This window comes from Anopheles cruzii, chromosome X (genome assembly GCF_943734635.1).
Source record: "Anopheles cruzii chromosome X, idAnoCruzAS_RS32_06, whole genome shotgun sequence".
NCBI lineage: Eukaryota > Metazoa > Arthropoda > Insecta > Diptera > Culicidae > Anopheles > Anopheles cruzii.
In genome coordinates, this window is record NC_069143.1 from 5,048,042 (window position 1) to 5,068,540 (window position 20,499).

General features: G+C 39.6%; 1 protein-coding gene across 3 annotated transcripts; it reads left to right on the plus strand.

Annotated features, from left to right (window-relative positions):
* The first annotated feature begins 3,312 nt into the window (after positions 1-3,312).
* LOC128272060 (fragile X messenger ribonucleoprotein 1 homolog) lies at positions 3,313-12,281 on the plus strand. 3 transcript variants are annotated; one of them, XM_053009799.1, is made up of 13 exons: positions 3,313-3,436; positions 4,886-4,938; positions 5,027-5,174; positions 5,319-5,482; positions 5,611-5,776; positions 5,839-5,909; positions 7,491-7,638; positions 7,744-7,902; positions 7,985-8,116; positions 8,200-8,416; positions 10,118-10,444; positions 10,522-10,620; positions 10,691-12,281. In XM_053009799.1, the coding sequence occupies exons 1-13, from the start codon at positions 3,386-3,388 to the stop codon at positions 11,242-11,244; spliced, it is 2,289 nt and encodes a 762-aa protein (XP_052865759.1). In that variant the 5' UTR covers positions 3,313-3,385; the 3' UTR covers positions 11,245-12,281. The 3 variants fall into 3 exon arrangements, with proteins under 3 accessions (XP_052865759.1, XP_052865766.1, XP_052865750.1); XM_053009806.1 differs by having other exon boundaries at positions 7,744-7,893; XM_053009790.1 differs by having other exon boundaries at positions 5,027-5,482; positions 7,744-7,893.
* The last annotated feature ends 8,218 nt before the right edge of the window (positions 12,282-20,499 follow it).

Below are 20,499 nucleotides of genomic sequence, written 5' to 3' on the forward strand. Positions count from 1 at the left end.
AACTCGAAATATTGTAAGCTGGCGGATCACCGAGATCACGAGTACAAGTTCGCGCACGAAATAGCGAACGAAACGCGCGACGGCCTGTGTGGTTAGTTCCGGGTCGCACAGCGAGTTCGGCTGCTAGCTGGTCCCGTTCTCCAACGCGATGAAAGTGATCGGTGATCGGCAAGCAACGTTCGGATTCGGTGCGGCTCTGTCGCCGGCCATAATAACGAGACACTTGTTGGTTCAACGTTTACGCGTTCTCGGTGTACATGATTATTTGTTCTTGATGTACACCAATGTGTGAGCTACTGAGTTCCCTATCACTTATCCTATCTGCTGTAGAGCAGGCTCTTAGTTAGGCAGACCTACTTTGGACTAGCGACAGTGCCAGTAAAAGAACTGAAAATACTAAGACTCTTCGCAAAATATTGCGATGTAAATTTGACAAATTGAATTTTTCATCACCAAAATACAAACAATCTTTGAAAGTATCACTATCTTTGCACGGCGCAGCATAAACAATACAAAATAATTGATAAAATCAAAGACTTCCTAACGGAACGGCTCTTTCCGTTGTAAAAAGTTGTCGGAAGCCGGATTGTCGAATTCGAGTTTCCGTTCGAGAACCATAATACCGATTGTCGAACGGAAAAGTTCATTCAGTTGAAAGCTTTCAACAGAAAGCGTTCATCCAGTTGAAGATTTCCGTTCGAGAGCTCGAACGGGCGAGTGGATAACCAAATGAACACAGATGAATACAGATGACCGTTCGACGACTCGAATCGAGAACCATAATAGGGCTGTGGGACTGTTAAAAAGACGGCTGTACCTGTCGATTGGGACTTCCCAGTTTAGCGGTTCATTCATCATTACCTTGTTTTGACATCGGTAAATGATTTCAGGTCGAAAAAAAAATATTTCGGTTTGCAACCCATCTTTGAAAGGGTTAGACCATGACAACTTTTGTACCTGAAAATGACGTATGGCGGCGATTACTATTTTTCTGCTCCTCTTGAAGAAAACTGCTTCGGAATCGCACCAAATGCTTGTCGGGACTTGTGTTTGGAAGATCGTAGTGCTTTGAGTGGTTTCAAAAATTTCAAAATGGCGATTTTGACTTAGCAAAAAAAAGCATCGAAGGACTCAAAAAAACGGACTTACTGATGGGACAGAAAGGTGTGGTGTTTCACAAGCTTCTAAAACCTGATGCAAACGTTAATTCCTATCGCTACTGATAACAAATGCCCTATTTGAACCATGCATTGATCGAAAAACAACCAAAAAGCCAATTTGTTATCAACAATGGAGGCGCCTAGTAGGCCGTGGATTCATGCACCAGGCGCCCCAAAAAACAAAACTGTTTCAGGAAACTATCAAATAACTTGGATGGGAGCTGCTATCCCTCCCCGCGTTATTCGCCAGACTTGGTTCTTTCCGAATATCATTCATTTTCATCGATGGGACACGTATTGGCTGAGCAGCCCTTTGTTTTTTACGAGGAAGTCTAAATGGGATGACCAATTAGTTTACTTAAAAAGATGAAGAATTCTTTCGTCTGGGAATCCATGATTTAGCAGAGAGATAGGAGAAATGTATAGCTAGATGGCACATACTTTGAATAAAATAGAAAATCGCATTAAAATGTTATAAACATTTTTTTAATGTTAAAAACAGTCCCAATCTCAACGCACACCCCTGGTACATGATTATTTGTTCTTGGTGTACACAAATGTGTGAGCTGCTGAGTTCCCATTCACTTATCCTATCTGCTGTAAAGCAGGCTCTTAGTTAGGCAGACCTACTTTGCACTAGCGACAGTGACAGTAAAGTAGCTGAAAAAGCAAAGATTAATCGCAAAATATTGCGATGTAAATTTTACAAATTGAATTTTTCATCACAAAAATACGAACTATCTTTGAAAATATCACTATCTTTGCACGGCCAGCATAGACAATACAAAATAATTGATAAAATCAAATACATCCTAACAGTACGGCACTTTCCCCCCTATCCGCGTTCTCGATTCGAGTCGTCGAACGTTCATTCCGTTCATTTTGAGTTCATTTTGCTATAGCTTTCTCTTTCTGCCCTCTCTCTTGCTGTATTCTGCTTTCTCTCTTGTTGTGTTCACTCGAACGGTAGAGTTTCCGTTTGAGATCCATAATAGTGGGGTTTCCGTTGCAAAAAGTTGACGGAAGCCGGATTGTCGAATTGTCGAACTTGAATTGAGAACGCCGATAGGGCTGTTAGACTCGCGTTCCCACGGAGACCGGCAATTGCTCAGCGCATGACCCACTCTGCTCCCGAACAAGAATTTCAGGAACGGTTTTGGAACCTCAAGTAAGCGCTAAGAAACCTCGCGACAAGGGTATCAATACTCCCGCTCCCATACCTCTTGAAACGACAAGTTTCAAATAAACGCCTGAATGGAAGTAAATGACTGCGTTTTCGCGTGAACCGCCGGCGATATGCGTAACTTCGCACGCACGAGGATCGCCCCAAACTTTACACTGGCCGTTAGAGCCGAGCCATCTAAACAGTCGCATTTTATTACGTCGAGCTAGCTAGCAGCAAATTAAGTTTTAGTAAGTAGGCCCAGGAGATTTTCCCGCGTCGGGACCAACGGTTAAAAAACGGAAAAAACTTTTATAGATCCTCTCATCCGCGTTTTGGCGAGGGGAAGGCTGAATGAACTTTTACCACTTTGGCACATGTGCTTTTCTTTTTATCCCCCTTATTATGAAACTCGAACGTTCACTCGATCGTTCATTTTGAGTTCATTTTGCTATAGCTGTCACTTTCTGTCTTCTCTCTTGCTGTATTTTGCTTTCTCCCTTACTGTGTTCACTCTAACGTTCGAGTACTCAATTAGAGAATGGTAATCGGGCCTTATGTGGCATATTCATTCCCTCCAATGAGAGTTCTGGTCTTTGACGAATTTTGAGATTCTGTTGAGTGAAATTTGGGATTGTTATCTTCGTATACGTTGTAAATATACACGACTGAATATTTGATACATAAATGCAAGTTATAAAAAAAAATCGTTTTGAGCGAATGAAAATGAGAGAATAATTATGGCAGCACCTCGTTACTCGTAGAATAACAATTGCTTAATTCTTTATATGTTATGTCATATTGACATACGTCTGTTATAATACGAGGCTTACATACTGGAAATTTTGTGTACTGCATTGGTGGAATTTTATGGACGACTGCTGTGAACGACCTCGGTCTGAATAGCGTTACCGACTGCCATACTACTGCGATGTGAATACGACTTGTGAATACACAGTCCATCAAAGTTAGTTGTTACGCGTTGAGCGACGTTGAAGCGAGGCGTGCGTGCTGAAAGTTTTGTGTCGGCTAAGCGGGGAAAAATATTCATATAAAATACAAAATGGAAGAGCTTGCAGTCGAAGTATGTGGTGATAATTGTGCGTACTATAAGGTGAATATCGTCATCTTCACTTGCTGTTCGCAAATGTTATTTCAATGCTATGTTACCGGCGAAGATAGGATGTGTTTGGCATTTACGGCTTGGTTGCGATTTAACTGGTTTGGAGGCTTTCACCGGGCTAGGTTGAATTTTTCATTTAATACGGCCAACATTTTTACTTTCGCATCCGTACATTTTAAAAGCTTCACTAGGAAACTTTGTTCTCTTTCTTTTATTTCCTCCACCGTTCTCACCTTTTTTTTTCAATATTTTCTTTTACGTCTCATTTTTGCTGAATATAAATAAGACAATTTTGCCTTTTTATGTCAACACCTAAGATTGATATCGTTTCTGGAACGAAACGGTCCTAAACTGCATTGTGTAAGGTGAATCCTATTTGGATATAGTTGCAGCTCATACGATTGGTAGTGTACGTGGTTCATTAGAACTCAAATAACTTTAACTAATAAGGTAAAGCGAATCTAAATTGTTGTGTTCTTGTTCTTGTTCTACTGTGCGACTTCACGGAACAACTACGAAATGACGCCAGGAGGTGCTGTCAAAACTGTGGTCCTGCCTGTTATGTTTACAACGTAAAGAGATCGCAATCAATAATCACTCGGGAAAAACAAAAAAGAAGTAAACCCTTGCTTTGATCTATTGAAAATATGGACATCATTTTCCTGTCCATTAACCATGCACCTCGCTCATAAAATCATTAAACTAGTTATAATAATACCTACTTGAATATACATATAACCGCTTCAAGACAGGGTGTAATCACGACCGAATTAACTCTACTCTACTCTATTTAATGACAATTCAGGTGTTGTACAACACACAGAATGTGAAGTTAGTAAAGTGCCACGTTCTAAAATTATACAAACAATTATACAAAATTGGTTACAATTATACAATTATACAAACATTATTATACAAAACTGTAAAACAAACAGGAGGTCCGTTTCCATTGCAACGTGCCTGCACAAACTCTAGGAGCGTTGCAAGTTCTAGTGTAGATACAGATTATATTTTGCATTTCTTTTGCCATAGTTTGCGCCCAATACCAATTAAAACAATCAACTACAAAACTAACTAGCTGTTAGGAGGAGTTGTAGCCTTCCTTTTCGTGTAGTTTCTATTTCGATGTTAATGTAATTTTCAAAAAACTGTTTTGAAAGTTACATGATTCATTAGTTTTTGTTCTTTGTCTGGTCCTTTCCATTAATATTTTAATACCGTTTTTTCCCCATATCTTTAAGTTTTTCAAATCTTGCTTTCATCAGAAGTGTTTGTGTAATGTTATAAGTTTTTGTTTATGTAAATATAAGATGTTGTTTTACTTATAACAATGTCTTCTTCCGCCCGGCGTCATATGTCTTACTTTTAAATTAAGCTCAGATCAACGCGACAAAATGGTTGCATTTATTGTTACGTCCTTACTGCTTGTTTTTCGTATAGGGCATCGTTACGGACGTTTTCGACGATGGTGTGCTAGTGGAGTTTGAAAATGAGTGAGTACACAGACCAGTTGATTCCTAGCTAGTTTAAGTGTTTTCGTCCTTCATTCACATTATCGCGCCGCTTTGTCTCTTTCTGCAGGTGGCAGGCGGAGGCCAAGTTTCATTTCAATCAAGTACGGTTACCACCTGGCGATAATACGACCAGTCTCGCCGAGCGCATGGAAGTGGAGGTTTTTTCACGTTCGGATGACAATGAAGCATGCGGCTGGTGGCGGGCAATGTTAAAGGTAAGCGAACTTAGCTTAGAAAACACAAAAAAGTCCTTGATAATAAATAGAATGGCAAAAACATTATTGTCATTGAAAGTCCACGATCTGTGCAGTGTCAGTGCTGCGAGCCAATCACACCAAACAACGCTATCAAACTTCCAGATGATGAAGGGCGAGTTCTTTGTCGTTGAGTATGTCGGATGGGATCACAACTACACCGAGATCGTGCACTCCGACCGGATCCGTCCAGTTAACACGAATCCACCAATCAATGAAAAAACTTTCCACCGATTCGAAATCGTCGTGCCGCAAGAGGTGCAGGAGTAGTGAGTGTTTTTGGATTTATAGTTGCCTTCCGTCTACCCACCTTTCTTTCTCCCTCATTTTTATATGTGTCTTTAGCTTACGCAGGCCGCTTATGTTCTTGTTGTTTTCATTTCATTTGGTTTTACAGTGCTAAAATTGATGGTGTTCATAAGGAGTTTCAAAAAACGATTCGTGCTGCCATCTGCCGATACGTGTCAGAACAGGGTGTTTTACGCATCATCTCTCGGACCAATGCGACCCAACGACGCGCCACGATGATTCAAGATATGTACTTTAGAAACCTCAACCAGAAGGTAGGCGGCCCTTGTATTGCTTAAAAGCGCAAACACAAAATGTATCTTGAAAATTTCGACAGGTGATGTTACTGAAAAGAACTGAAGAAGCTGCCCGGCAGCTCGAGTCGACGAAACTTCAAAACTATGGCGGGTAAGTACGCACCTGTTTTTTTTTACTTATTTATCAATCTGTTCTTCAGATTTTCACATTTGTGACTAAGCTTGCTTAGGATTACGGAATAAAAATTGTAACTTTTCAATCGATATTGTAACTAAGGACAGGAAAAGTTAAAAAAACTAGTTGATCGCTCAAGTTAGCACTAATTCAGATCTCAACTGTCAATTACTGCACCGTTCGAAGCTAGCGATTGGCCAGAATTGGCCAACAGAAGAGGTGTTGTGTTCCATCAGGACGCGCATAAGGTTACGCACGTCTTTAGTGACTCGCCAGAAAGTCCGGGAGCTTGGTTGGGAAGTTTTAATGCATCCACAGTATAGTCCGGACCTTGCACCAAACGATTGAAACTTTTTTCGCGCATTACAAAATTTCCTGAATGATGAAAAATTTAGATCAAAAAAGGATTGTGAAAATGGGTTGCTCGAGTTTTTCGCCAATAACGACTAAACCTTCTAGAAAAGAGATTTTATGAAGGTATTTTAAAAAAGACAACAGTTTTTCCAACAAAAAGGTGCATATTTGAAGCAAATCGGATAATTTAAACCATCTTAAGCCCGGTCCACACGCTACGATGCATCGTTACGATGTGTCTGAAACGACGAATCGTAAACGATTATCGTAGCGTCTGGACCGGGCTTTGAATTAAGTTTTATAAGCACACGTACACGTACACGCAAAAGTTATGGATGTCTTTTCAGACTACATAATACAGGATGAGCAAATTAGTGTGCATTTTTTGATTTGGTTATAAAACAAAAACGGCTGAATATTTTTTGATGTTTGAACTTTTATTTGAAAGGTTGATTCTTAACATTTATGTATAAAATACAATTTTGCTTGCAGAAAATTTGGAAATATGAAAAAAATATTTCCAAAGTGGTAGGTCGTCAAATCATTCGTCAAAAACACATTTCATTGAAGATCATTTCCACCTCTGTGGCTATGTTAATAAGCACTATTGTGGTTCGAAAAACCCACACATCGTGCAAGAGAAGCAAATGCACTCACAACGAGTGATGGTTTGGTGAGGATTTTGGCTGATTGAAATTGAAGCTGAGAACTTGGACGGCGTTTGGTTTGAACAGGACGGCGCTACGTGCCATACAGTGAAAGCCACAATCAATATTTATGTTATGCAAACATACCAGCAGCTATTGACAACCTTAAGACCGAAATTCAAGTTGCTATTGAGTAAATAGGACCACATACAATCGAAAATGTACTCAAAAATAGATCGACTGAGTAAGCTACTGCCAAGCCAATCGTGGTAAACATTTTACCAAAATTGTTTTACATAAAAAAATGTTAGGAATCAACCTTTCAAATAAAAGTTTAAGCATCGAAAAATATTCGGCCGTTTGCTCACCCTGTAAAACCTAATTTGCTCACCCTGTATATAGAAAAAGTCTAGGGTGCAATGCATTTTGCATTGCCAGCTAATTTTTTATACGCTACAGTTGACATAGTTCTGTTGCCTCAATTTGGCTTGGCTTGGCTAATCCTTTCTTATTTTCTTATGTTTCTTTTTCTTTCATTTGAATGGTTTCGGTACAGATTTACGGACGAGTTCAAGGTGAGAGAAGATTTAATGGGCCTTGCTATAGGTGCGCACGGTAGTAACATACAAAGTGCACGAAAGCTTGATGGTATATTGAACATCGAATTGGAAGAAAATTCTTGTACTTTCAAGATATCTGGTGAGGTAAGGATTGTTTAAACTTTGTTTCGCTATGTCATTTTGCGGTCTCTGTTGCGAGTATTTTATTTTATAAAAAAAATCTTTATTTTTCGTGGGTGAATTGAATAGTCTAGTGAAGCAGTGAAAAAGGCTCGAGCAATGCTCGAGTATAGCGAAGAGTCACTACAGGTGCCCCGAAATCTGGTCGGTAAAGTGATCGGTAAAAATGGGCGTATTATTCAAGAGATTGTGGACAAGAGTGGCGTGGTGCGCGTGAAGGTAACTATGGTAAATCAGAGGGTTTGATTCTTCGCAGCCTTTGTTATTGTATGGTTTATATCACTGACGGTTTCTCAATTTCTAATAACAGATCGAAGGTGATAACGAGCCTAAGCCAAGCATGCCACGCGAAGAGGGTCAGGTACCGTTCGTGTTTGTTGGAACAGTTGAATCCATCGCCAATGCTAAAGTGTTACTGGAGTATCATTTAGTGCATTTGAAGGTTCGTAAAACGTTGTAGTACCATCAATTTCGATAATTATTTGAACATGCAAACTTCATATATTATATTAATACTTTTTGCAGGAGGTAGAACAGCTACGTCAGGAGAAACTAGAAATCGATCAACAGTTACGTGCGATTCAAGGATCGAGTATCGGATCGATGCAAAACTTTACGTTGAACCGACGATCGGACCGATCATATCAGTACGATGGAGATGGGTTATCGCGATCATACAGAGGCGGAGGAATGCGAGGTCGCGGTGGAAGGGGTGGCAGAGGGTTGAATCTTAAATACTCTGGTAAGTGAGAAGATCCACATTAATCAGCGCGTTTCCTTTATTATTGCTGTCGTGTAAAACGATGGCTGCAAATCGCTCTTTAGAACAAATAAGAACATTGTATTAGTCGTTTATTTAACTCCTTTTTATCTGCGGAGCGTTTTACCATATATTTAGGTTGTGATAGAGTTTAGAAATTCGACTTGGCTATGTTCTCGTCCCTGCTACTTGTGCGCCAATGACTTTCTTACCCAAATAGCTGTATGATCACCCCACTCTTTCTACACTTACCACTTTTTTATTTTTCTGTTTCCTCCTCGATGTGTTTCTTTTGGGTTTTAAGAACTTTGTAGTTTCAAACACATTCTTCTTTACATTCTTTACTTTACATTCCCCGGCAGTGAAAAATACTAATTCGATGGTTTAACAAATTGACACTATTTTGTCTTTCTTTTAATTTCTGGTAAATATTCACGAATATTAAGGAATCGAATCTTATTCTTAAAACTATCGATGAGGCGCTGGACTAATTTCAACAATCTCTTAAACTCCTTACCCTGTTTTAAAAGTTTTAAAGTAATTTATTCGGAAAGTGCATATCACGCTCTAAATTCTGTTTTAGTCGGCCGATATTGTATACAGTTATAATTTAGCTTACTGATCTTTAACACATCGTTCAATAAGTCCCGGGACTAACTATGAAAACAACATTTATCGGCAAAATTCTGTATTATTCATCAACATAATCTCCTTTAAGTGTAATACAGTCATTCCAACGCTTCTCTAATTTTTTAATGCCATGTTTGTAGAACGATTTGTCTTCTGAATCAAAATGAGCCTCAGTAGCAGCGATCATCTCCTCATTCGAGCCAAATCTTTTTTCCTGGAGCATCATTATGAGATCCGCAAAGAGCCACTAGTCGCCGTGGGGCACATCCGGCGAGTACGGAGGATGAGGGAGCAGTTGGAAGCCTAATTCGTTGAATTTGGTCATCCGATCAATTCATTTGATACGTTGTTGCTTTTGTTCAATTGTGAGCAAACGCGGCACCCATTTGGAAAAAAACCTATTTCATAGCCTTTTTTTGGTGCAAAGTAGTAAATGCACTACCAATTGATATGTTCACCATCTTAGCTATCTCGCGCACTTTTATTTTTTTCGTTAAATTTCAATTTCAGAGCCTCGGCCTATTCTGCTGATAAATGACTCGACAAATTAACTGTACCGTTGTCCCGTCGAAAAGCATTTATTGTGTTCGCAGGTTCACCTTATACGTAGTAGCCGAATGAACGTGATTTCGTATACGGTTGTAGTCACCATCCAATTTTTTCGTACATTTAGAATGCTGTTCGACAATATTTGCACTGATTTTGGTGTAAAATGTTGTGTTGTTGCGATCTACTTTTTGAGACAATTAAGAGCTTTGTTGTAAACGTTTAAATAGGAGCTACTTATGTGCGAAGGTTTTTTAATGTGCTGTGTACGATAGCGATTTTTAATTCGTTTGAACTCGGTCCTCCTTTTTGTACTACTTTTGCGGTACTGGTTTTCCTAGCAATATAACTGTTTGATCACCTCACCTTATGAACCCCATTTCCCATTTTAATTATTCCTTCGCGATGCGTGCCTAAAGTAGTTTCATATTTTATTTTCATATTTTAGTTTCACATAGTTAATAGTTTCACACATCTGGAGTCTTTAAAACTTTACTGTCTTTTTAGGTACGCTTAGCACTGAAAACGAAGAAGAAGTAACGGTTAAGGATCGAGGGCAACGAAGTAATGCTTATTCGGATACACGGAACCGTAATGTTAGAGGCTACAGTGAAAAAAGAGATGGTGGATCATCTACCGGTAGAAATAATGGGGGTGGTAATGCAAAGCTTAATGATCGCAACAGACAACCGCCATCGCAACAGCAGGAAACACAACAGGATGACGCAAACGTCCGAAATTTTCACGAGCAGGTTGCTAAACGAGATGTCCACTATACAACTTGGGGCGACTGGAAGGAAAAATCTTGGGTGAGGGGTATGAATATTGAACATGGTGAGTAACAGTTTGGAACGTCGTGAACGGCGATCGGATGCTTCTATAATTCTATCGTTATGTTTTATCCTAAACAGAGAGTAACTCGTCGAACGATGGGGTGCAGCAGCGGCTTCGAAGAAGGACGAAAACTTCATCACAAAAAGGTAAACCGAAGTTGCTGTCATTGCCAACAGGTAGAGTCAATTACATGTTTACAACTACGGACCATTTCTAGGCATTTTCACATTTTTTTTTGCCTTTAAGCTAATGTTAACACACAAACGACGGTTGCAACATTGGCGACAACGAATAAGACGACCAGTGTTAACAATACATGCAGCAAATCCCATGCTTTCAGTTCAATGAACGTACCCAATCAAGGTGAAAGCGTGGATGATAAAGGGAACACTGTCAGTACCAGCACTAACAAGCAAATCCAGCAACAGCGGAACCAGCAGATACAATCTTCAGCTCCAAACCATGTTCCTTTGGCGATCAGTAATACGAATGGTACAAGTTCCGATAGCTCTAAGGCCGCTTACGTTTTCGCCAATATCTCCAAGTCTAACATGCGCCGTGGTCCAGCCTCTCGAGGTGTTGATGATTCTACTTGTGGCAGGCACAAACAGGACCCTACTCCACATCAATCAGCAGTGCAGAGTGAATCGATACAAACAGCCGGACAACAAACAACCAAAGTGTCGTTGCATAGTCTGACTGATTCCAAAGCAACAAGTGTTGCCGGGACAGCAACGACGTCGAATACAGCAGAACAAGTTGTCAACAAAGAGGATGCGTTGATGAATGGTTCGTCCTAAAGGTAGTATATATGTATATAAGTAAAAGAAAGATATAAAAGTAATGGAATGCTGTTAAAAAATAATGGACATTTGGAGGTAATACTGCGTCTTTGAGACAATTGATTGAGAAAAATTGGAGGAGAATGAAGAGGAGAATATTGACTCATATTACTAGCAGTAGTTGGATAGTAGTTATAGCTGCTCTTGCGTTTACTGACATTTTAAAAAAAGTACAAGAAAATTGTAAAGATCAAATAAGGTGGAAACATCCGAAGAAATAATGTATGCAACAACATTTTGTGTAGCTTTGTGTTACTGTAAATTATCAAGTCCTCTTTTCATTGAACAGCTTAGAAACAAATTGAGAAGACTAGAGTAAAAAATCATTTCTTGCAGTATTCATTGGTTTAACAATCAACCCGAACAAAACCGTTCCTGTTTCCGGCCTTGAGTTATTAAAAACATAATTGTATGACGGAAGCATTGATATCATTTTCGACTGTTAGTTTTCCAGAACGCAACTCTACTTTGGCATTGAATACTGTGGCCAAAAGATAACGAGAACGTTTGTCTTCGCTTATCGTACTGTAGTGCATAATGAATCCCTTCCAACCGAACAAACTGTCAACAAACAATACTATTCATGGGTTAAGCGTCGTTTGCGTAAAGCTGTGTATCACAAAAACCGAATTTGTGGCGAGAAACATCTTGGTTTTCGCTTCACGAGAAATTGTTTGCATCATATTTTCGTGATTATTTCTCCGCAAAAATCAAGAGACCGATCCGAGGACACTTTTTAAATTAATAGTTGAGATAGGACCGAAACAAAAAATGTGTTGAAGGCTATTGCTAAAAAGAATTTTCGGACTGAAATTGGAACAAATGTAGACACAGATGTATTGCATAAAGTAGGGATTATTTTAATGGTGATGACAGATTTAGAAGACTAAACAAAGACTTTTTGAGTTATAAGCGAATTCCCGATATTTTTTGGCCATAGTAGGAATTTATCACATTTAAAGCCGTTGAAATAATGGCAGTAATAAAACAATAAATATCATGCAAATTTTCAGCAATCTGACTTGTGATTTTATAATCTTAGATGAAAATATTCCGAAATAGAATGTGTTTTCTCTTCGATGATTTCTGATTTCCGTGCTTCGAAAAAAAATGTGTTAGTGTTTCTCATTTGTTTTATGAATTATACCTTATGTAACATAACGGGTTGTGCAATAAGTTTTAAGCTTCGAAAAGAAAAACACAATTTTATTATTCACTTTATTATTCAGTATGGTCTCCCTGTAGGTCAATACACTTGTTCCAATGAGATTCCAATTTATGTATTCCATCCCTGAAGTGAGAATCTAGAAGGGCCGAAAAATACACTTTCACAGCTGTTATGACCTCATCATTTAATTTATTTATTTATTTATTTATTTACTAGCAGGCCCGGCGAACTCTGTTTCGCCCCAGAGGCAATGGGCCCCCGGTGATAGGAGCAGTCGGTAACGCTCGTCCCTGTATCGCAGCTGGCCATGGGTTCGATTCCCGATTCCGGCGTTCCAGGGGGGTTGGCGCGGGACTAACAACCCGGCCCGTGAAAACGAACGTTTAGAAAGAGTATTAGAGATTAACATTGTCGCTGGTTGGTGCAGGCTAAAACCGTTCAGCGGTTGTTGTCCAATAAGAAGAGAAGCACTTCATTTCGTCAGCTGATCTTGGAATTACTGGCAGTGTTTGGCGGAAATTTCAGGACAGTAAAATCATTGCCCCTCCAAAACATCTCGCAACATGCGCCAAACATCTCGATTATATACATCATTCAGTTCACGATTTGGCGCTGGCATTCCTAATCGTTAGCTGGTATCTCCTTATTCACCTGAAGATCAGGATTGCACGAATCTTCACATTTTTTCCCAAACAAAACACGGTACGGTACAATTTCACTATTTTTAAGTAAATACTTACTGGTGAATGCTTCCCTACGATTAAAATTATTTCCCGAAAAAGCAAGTGTTTAAAATGAAGTATTCAATATTATTCCCACGCACGATAATTTTTTTACGACGCGAATGATGAAATGAGATGTGAATAGTCGAACTGCTCGCGAGAGCGGGGCGGAAGCTTGAAAGAGAAGTAAACAATTGTTTGCTTTTGCGCTCTCTCACTGGCTGACAATTTGCCAAACTATTCGGCGTTCGTGAGAGAGAGTGTAAACATACGCAAGAGAGAGACAATTGCTTGCTGTTTCGCTCTCTGTCTATCGTTTGTCGATGCCGCCTCAGCGGGAGAGATCGCGTCGACCTTATTTGGATGGGGAAAGGGGAGGGGGGGGGGGGGGGAGAAAAACACATTGTGCGTATTGTGGCTTCATTGTGACGCGATCGGATTATAAAAAGTATCCTATTTTACCCCCTTGGATCTAAGCTACCTCCACACCAATTTTCAGCCAAATCGGTTCAGCCGTTCTTGAGTTATAAAGAGAGGACCAATAACGCGGTACTCTTTTATATATATAGATTGATATTGTGACTCAACGAGCAATAAAGCCTAACTGAGCTCCATAACTAACATAGGACGACATTTGAACACGCATTAGTAGTCAACGTGGACGAACAAAACAAATGCGATCTGTGCAGAGTTCTGTGGAAACAAGCTTGAATTTGTTAAGCTACTGGCGACCAATTTAATAAACGAAATGAAATGAAATATGCGCACTTATTGCACGTATGCGTAGCAAGAGCTGACTTTGCGAGCTTGAGAAGTACATGGAGATCAAACCAGATCAGTCACCGTACAAAAATCCGGATCTTCAATTCCAACGTGAAATCTGTGCTGCTTTACGCAAGCGAGACATGGGGCGTTTCAGCAGAGAACATGCAGACTCCAGGTGTTCATTAACCGATGCCTGAGGTACATAATACAGGCTTGCTGGCTACAGAGCTGAATCTCAAAAGCCGAGCTCCACCGACCTAGCCACCAGAGGCCAATATCAACGGAGATCCTCGAGAGCAAGTGGCGGTGGGTCGGCCACATTTGACGAAGGAGCGGTACCGATATCTGCAGGCAAGCGTTAGACTGGAACCCGCAAGGGCGTCGCAGTCTCAACGAGGACATCAGAAGAGTCGACTTGAATTTGCCTGAAGGCGAGAACTCCGAATCGTCCAGGATGGAGGATTCTAACGACAGCACTATGCTCCCAACGTGGAGCGCAGTAAATTTGATTGATTGAAACCGTGTCCTTGGTATATTTTCCTTCGGGTGGTATTAAAGGTTACAATGATATTCAGAATTTATTGTTTTACCAGTTTGCAAGTAATCCACAAACAAAATGCCATTTGCATCCCAAAATACTGATGCTGATAAGAACACCTTCTTGGTCGATTTTTGGGCATAAACTCGATTCGGAACCGAAGAACCAAGTTCATACCGCTCCTTAACCTTTTGTTTTGATTCAGGATCATTTCAGGGCCCATGGCAACGTGATGAGTCGATGCATACAATCCAGGTTATCCTTTCGCAAACTGTAACGGTTGGGGCTTGGTTCTGCCGGGGCAGAACCAAAGAAAGTAATACACTCGCACTATTAATTTCCGTGTCTCCACCTGGAGAGCTCGCCTTTATTCCGTTACTTGATTCTGTTCTGTTCTCTCACCGACTTGTGAGAGCCGTTATTTTTTTTTTTTTTTTCCAGATTATAGAGACTGAGCTGCAGTAGCTTAACGTTTGCCTCTTTTTAATGACTAAAACCAACTACCAGAATCGTCCCGCAGGGTACCTGGGTGAAATTCACCCTGGCCTTTCCGAAAGACTTCCTCTGGTAGAAGGTGGAGGATTATTTAATTTTAATACTAATTCAAGACTTAGAACCTATTACCACATTTGACTCGCAGGGTACCTGGGCGATTCAAGCCCTGGCCTTTCCGAAAGCCTTCCTCTGGCAGGGAGGTTAGAGGTACCTAAGAGCCCCGACTCAGAAGGAGTCGGCAACTATGGGTCGTTGGCAAGGGCTCATGATAAGGTGACTCTTTAAATGAAGTAACGAGAGAGCCCCAACTCTAAGCGAGTTGGCGACTATGGTTCGTCGGCAAGGGCTCACAACAAGTGACTCAATTTAGAAGTAGAGACCGATTCTGAGGGAGTCGGTATCTCTGGTCTTGGGTGAAGTTTCGATGAGGTGACATGTAAGAGCCGTTAAACGCGAATGCCCTAAGCGTCACTGAGGAGCTCCTTTTATCCCCAATCCCGTTCTTGGCGTTCCCCCTGAGTGACGACACCCCGATCCTGAGTCGCCACTTCGATGCGCCGGTCGATCACTCGCCGCGCCGTAAATAGCGAGTTCTCACCGTTTTTGCTCCATTCGAGCACTCAACGCCGACGCGTCCGCACCGCGGACTCTCGCACCTGAAGGCACTAGTCGCGCGTCGAACCTCCGTTCGTAACACAAACGTTCGAAGTGTTGCCGAGAAAGTTGCATTCGAACTGTGTAGGGCTAATTGCATCTTGGAGATGTCTAGGGCTTGTACTAAATCTCTTTCGGTCAATCGACGATTTTCCAATTCAGCAACCTATCTTTTACTGTTTTACTTGAAGGTAAAGAGTCCTCATATACTTTCAACATTCGTTCGAAAATCTGCTTTGTCCTTCCAAAAATAAAAATTCAATCACTACACGATACTTGATGACGTCTGTAGCGACAGCACTCCCGCCACCTAGGCGACAAAAGTGTAGAAGCAGTACTGAAACCCAAACGTAGGTGCGGTGACAACCGGCGTTCGAACACGCGCTCGAAACAAGTGGCGCGCCTTTCAAACAGGTGTGGCACGAGCCCACTTGAGACAACGCGTTCTCTTCCTCCGTGGCAGTCAACGAGTGCGGACGTTCCCAACGAGGCTACTCCGATCATTCCTCTTTCTTCGCGACGCCCGAACTGAACGGACGTGCCCAACGTGGGCTCTTACGATCGACGTGATTAAACCGCGTAAAACCGTCCGGCAGTGGGATACGAAATTTCTAGTCACTCCCCGTCGAAATAAAAATAAGGAATCTTACGAAAGATCCTACATGTCCATTGTAAATGCGCAATTTGCGCGGGGCAATCCGCAACGAACGCCCGGATTTGTGGGAAGAGAAAAATTGGCTTTTGCGCCCCTGCTCACACATAGTTGTTTTTGCGCGAATTTTGAACCAAAACAACACTCTACTGATGCCAAAGCCATCGTATTCCCCAGATCTGGCTCCCTGTGATTTTTACTTGTTTTCAAAACTCAAATTACCGCTTCGTGGTCAATTACTTTTATGGTAGACAAATATCGACGATGAACCAAAACTTGTCCAAGCAAAACAGCTATCAAAAATTGACTGATTACTCAATTGACTGAACTTGTCACCATAAGTGAGTGACATGAGTAGCAACGTAACGCCACAAAAAAAATCAAAAATCGGATATATGTACGTAGTTCGCATATATTCAAACGTCGCGAACATTTTTTAACAGACCACGTATGTGGCACTATTTTACTGGCTGAGAGTGCAGCGGCAGCAAGCCGCGGAGGCGTCTGTAGAGGGGAGTGGTTTTTGTACCTAGGGTAGTTGACCAGGAGTGATCAATTAATTTTCCAACAGTCCAAACCCAACAGTTGGCTGGCATGCCAAGTGCTTGGGCGCTCTTTTCGAAGTCTACCGTACCCCCACCGTATGCGTGGCTACGCACGGCATGAAACGCGGCCACCGGTGCGTGTTTCAATCTCGAAAGGCGAGTACGCCTATAGCTCTAGCCCCTCTTCGGATGTAAAACCGGAAACGGTAGTCCCGGAAGGGGTAGTATGGAGAATCACGGAGAAGAATCATGGATGGAGAACCATCAATTTTGATTGAGTGGGTAGGTCCTACAAAGCGACTTTCCCACGCGGTTGGGTTGGAAGTTGGTGGAGCGTCCCACACCATCCAACAATGTGTGGCAGTGCGTAGAACATTCCCTCATCCTTTAAACAAATAAAAAAAAACTGAAAATGATTTTTTTTTGTCAAACAATTTTACAATTACGTGAGGAAAATTGCATAATACAAACAAATACAATTTGGCGATGTTCCGTATATTTTATGTTTTGTTAGGTAGTAGTTATTTTTATTTTGTATGTTATATTATGCGTTCTAAGAAAATAGAAACTTTCACGATGTACCGATAATTGTTTATTTAGAAATTATATTAAATCATAGAAATAGAATAAAACTAAATTTATGAATTTTATGAAAAAAAACTTAAAAATTACATTATTTAACCTTTTTAAACACCATGTAAGTCCAAGATTGCCAACAAAATATTATCCAATTCTTTCACCAAATTAAAGAGTTTGATGCGAGAAAAATGATTCATTTCGTGTTTGAGTGTAAATTTCAAACAACATTCAGAATGTTAACACTGGCGAGCAAATCTTTTGTTTATAACTTAATGAAATGTTTATGGTCGATAATTAAAAACAATATGCTGAACTTGTCGTCTTTATTTATCATTTCAGCACTCATCAATTTGAGCCTTTCATATTTGGAGCACCAACAGAGGAATCTTGATGTTTGCATGGCAGTGATTTACGATACAGAAACACAAACACTTTCCATTCGAACTTATATCCAGTTATGAATGCTTGAATCAACTTATTGTGTGGTTGCTAAAAGTGATTAACGATAATTGCGAGGCCACGTAAATGTCGCGAGTGAAATATGCAAATTAGGAAGTTGACTAAAATTGTTCCGTTGCCTTCATGTACATCAATTATTGTTGAGTTGATACATTGATTTTGAATTATACATTCTATCATTGTGATTCCTACTTAAACTCATGAAATCGCATGGCTTAAAACTGCATAAATCACTGTCAAAGATTCGGGCAAATTAGGAGACAAGTATTGTTGAGTTTTTTTTCAAGTGGCTTTACAAAACCACTCCATTATTATTAAATCCATTCCATTATTAAATGGGTTGGATTACGTCAACCTCCAATGGCGTTGTCCTCGATTTACTTGTTGGTTTTTTTAATTTTGTTGGGATTGCGTATCCTATAACAATAAACAAATTATTTCTCGCATGTTAAGGAGAAACGGTAAATTATGTAATCTGTTGCACATTTTGCAATACGCAAGTTTTGTGCATTGATCACCAAAGACTGTTTATGTTGCTTTCTGTTTAATTATTGGTGTTTCTTTTGTATTTAATTACTATTATCAATATTGTTATTATTAGTTTTGAGTTTCACGTTAATGTGCATTTAATATAATGTGTCTTTCATCCCTTTACCTTGTTATCTTTCTTTCTCATACTTTGTTTTCGTAGGTATCCCCACAGAATACTTAATGCTTCCAGATAGATCTCACGATCTCGTTTAAATACTGACGCTGGCAGTCTCCACGTAAACATTGGATGTACAACTCTTCACTTGTTGTTTCATTTATTACTGATTTGCGGTGTTTGTATCTTGCGGACTTATTTTCGTGCATACGACTATGCTGTAGCAGACAATTACCTGCCCAAATTCATTGCTATATTACGAAAGTTAATTGAAGAATATATTCAACTATTTGCTTTTGTTTAATTTTTGCCTTTTTTGTATTGTGAAATAAGAATAACACTAATGATAATAAATAATCATAATAAAAATAAGAATAATGAATAATATAACAATATTATCATCATCATTATTTATTATTATTATTATTATTATTATTATTATCATTATTATTATTATTAATATTATTAATATTATTATTATTATTATTATTAGATTTGTTTTTTGTCGCTGAAATACTGTATTGCTAATAACATGTTAGATCAGGTTGTATATTTGATGGTTTCAATTTGTGATAACAGGTATAATGTTTCACTGTATAAACAAGCGTAAGCCTTTTTACAGAACGTCAACAATGGCACGTGCTAGTCACGTTTTTATTACTGGGTACGGCTTAATGTTTTCCGAGAAAAGTTATTAGTCAATAGAGTCACTATTATTTTTTCTGTGGGGGTATTTGTTTTTTCATCCTTTCTTCAATACCATGTGACGCATAAGAACATGAGTAAAGTTTTAATGACATATTCTGCTATACTCTTATTTGACGTATTGTACTACTGAGGCCAAAAAATAACGGGAACCAGTCGTCTTCGACCATCGTGGTTTTATGCAATTCTTTCTAACCTTTCTTCTTTCTTATTATTTCTTTTATGAATTCTTTTCAACCAGTCAAACTGTCAACAGAGAATGAAAATTTGAGTGTTGGGCGTGATTTGCGCAATGCTGTGCGCTAACAAAGACCGGATTTGTGGAAAAACAATTCATCGTTCAACTTCCTCGTGATGTCTTTGCATCACATTTCCGTGATCATTTCGTGAACAGTTCGATACAAACTCGACCCATATCGTTCCGCAACCACCGTATTTGCCTGACGTAGCACCATGTGACTTCTGGCTACTGGGTAAACTCAAGAGACTAAACCCTGTGGAACTCCCTTTACACTTGAGTTGAGATATGAGCCGAAAGTAAAAATGTTTTGAAGACTATTCAAAAAAGAACTTTTCGAATAGTTCCGAGAAATGGAACAAATGTAAACATAGCTGTACTGCATACAGTTGGGATTTTTTTAAAGGAGACATAAATTGGTTACATAGTGACATATTTTGGAAGAATAGAGAAAGATTTTTCGAAGTACAAGCGACTTCCCGATATTTTTTGTTCACAATAGTATATATCACTACAAGCCACTTATTTTCTACCCTTTTTTTTCTGTGGAATGACTCGTTCCTATGTTTTCGTACTTCTTCTTCTTATCCGGCATCACAACCGCCGAGCGGTTCTGCCCTGCTTATTTGCTCTATGGATCCTTTTATGTTGCATCTCATTTCGAATTTAATCCCAATTGCAAACTGCAAATTCTTTTTATATCAATATTTTATTATTTCACTTTTCCCACACAAAATGGAAAATTCGTTTCCTTATATAGTTTGTTTTTGCTTATTCTTGTTTTTCACCTAAACCGATTGAACGTCACAAAATGTAATAGCGTGTAGTGTAAAAACTATATAAATACTACCGACCATATTTGGATTACAATTTATTCTTCCTGGTGGTTGTATTATTTGGTGTAAATAGTTGCCGTTTTGCTGTAAATATTTTTCGTTTTTCATTTCATAATTTTAGTTTTCGTGTCCAACACTCTTCCTTACTTTTCGTTTATTGTGTTGAATTGCTTTCTGCCGGTGGTTGAATAAAGTAATACTATTAAAGGTA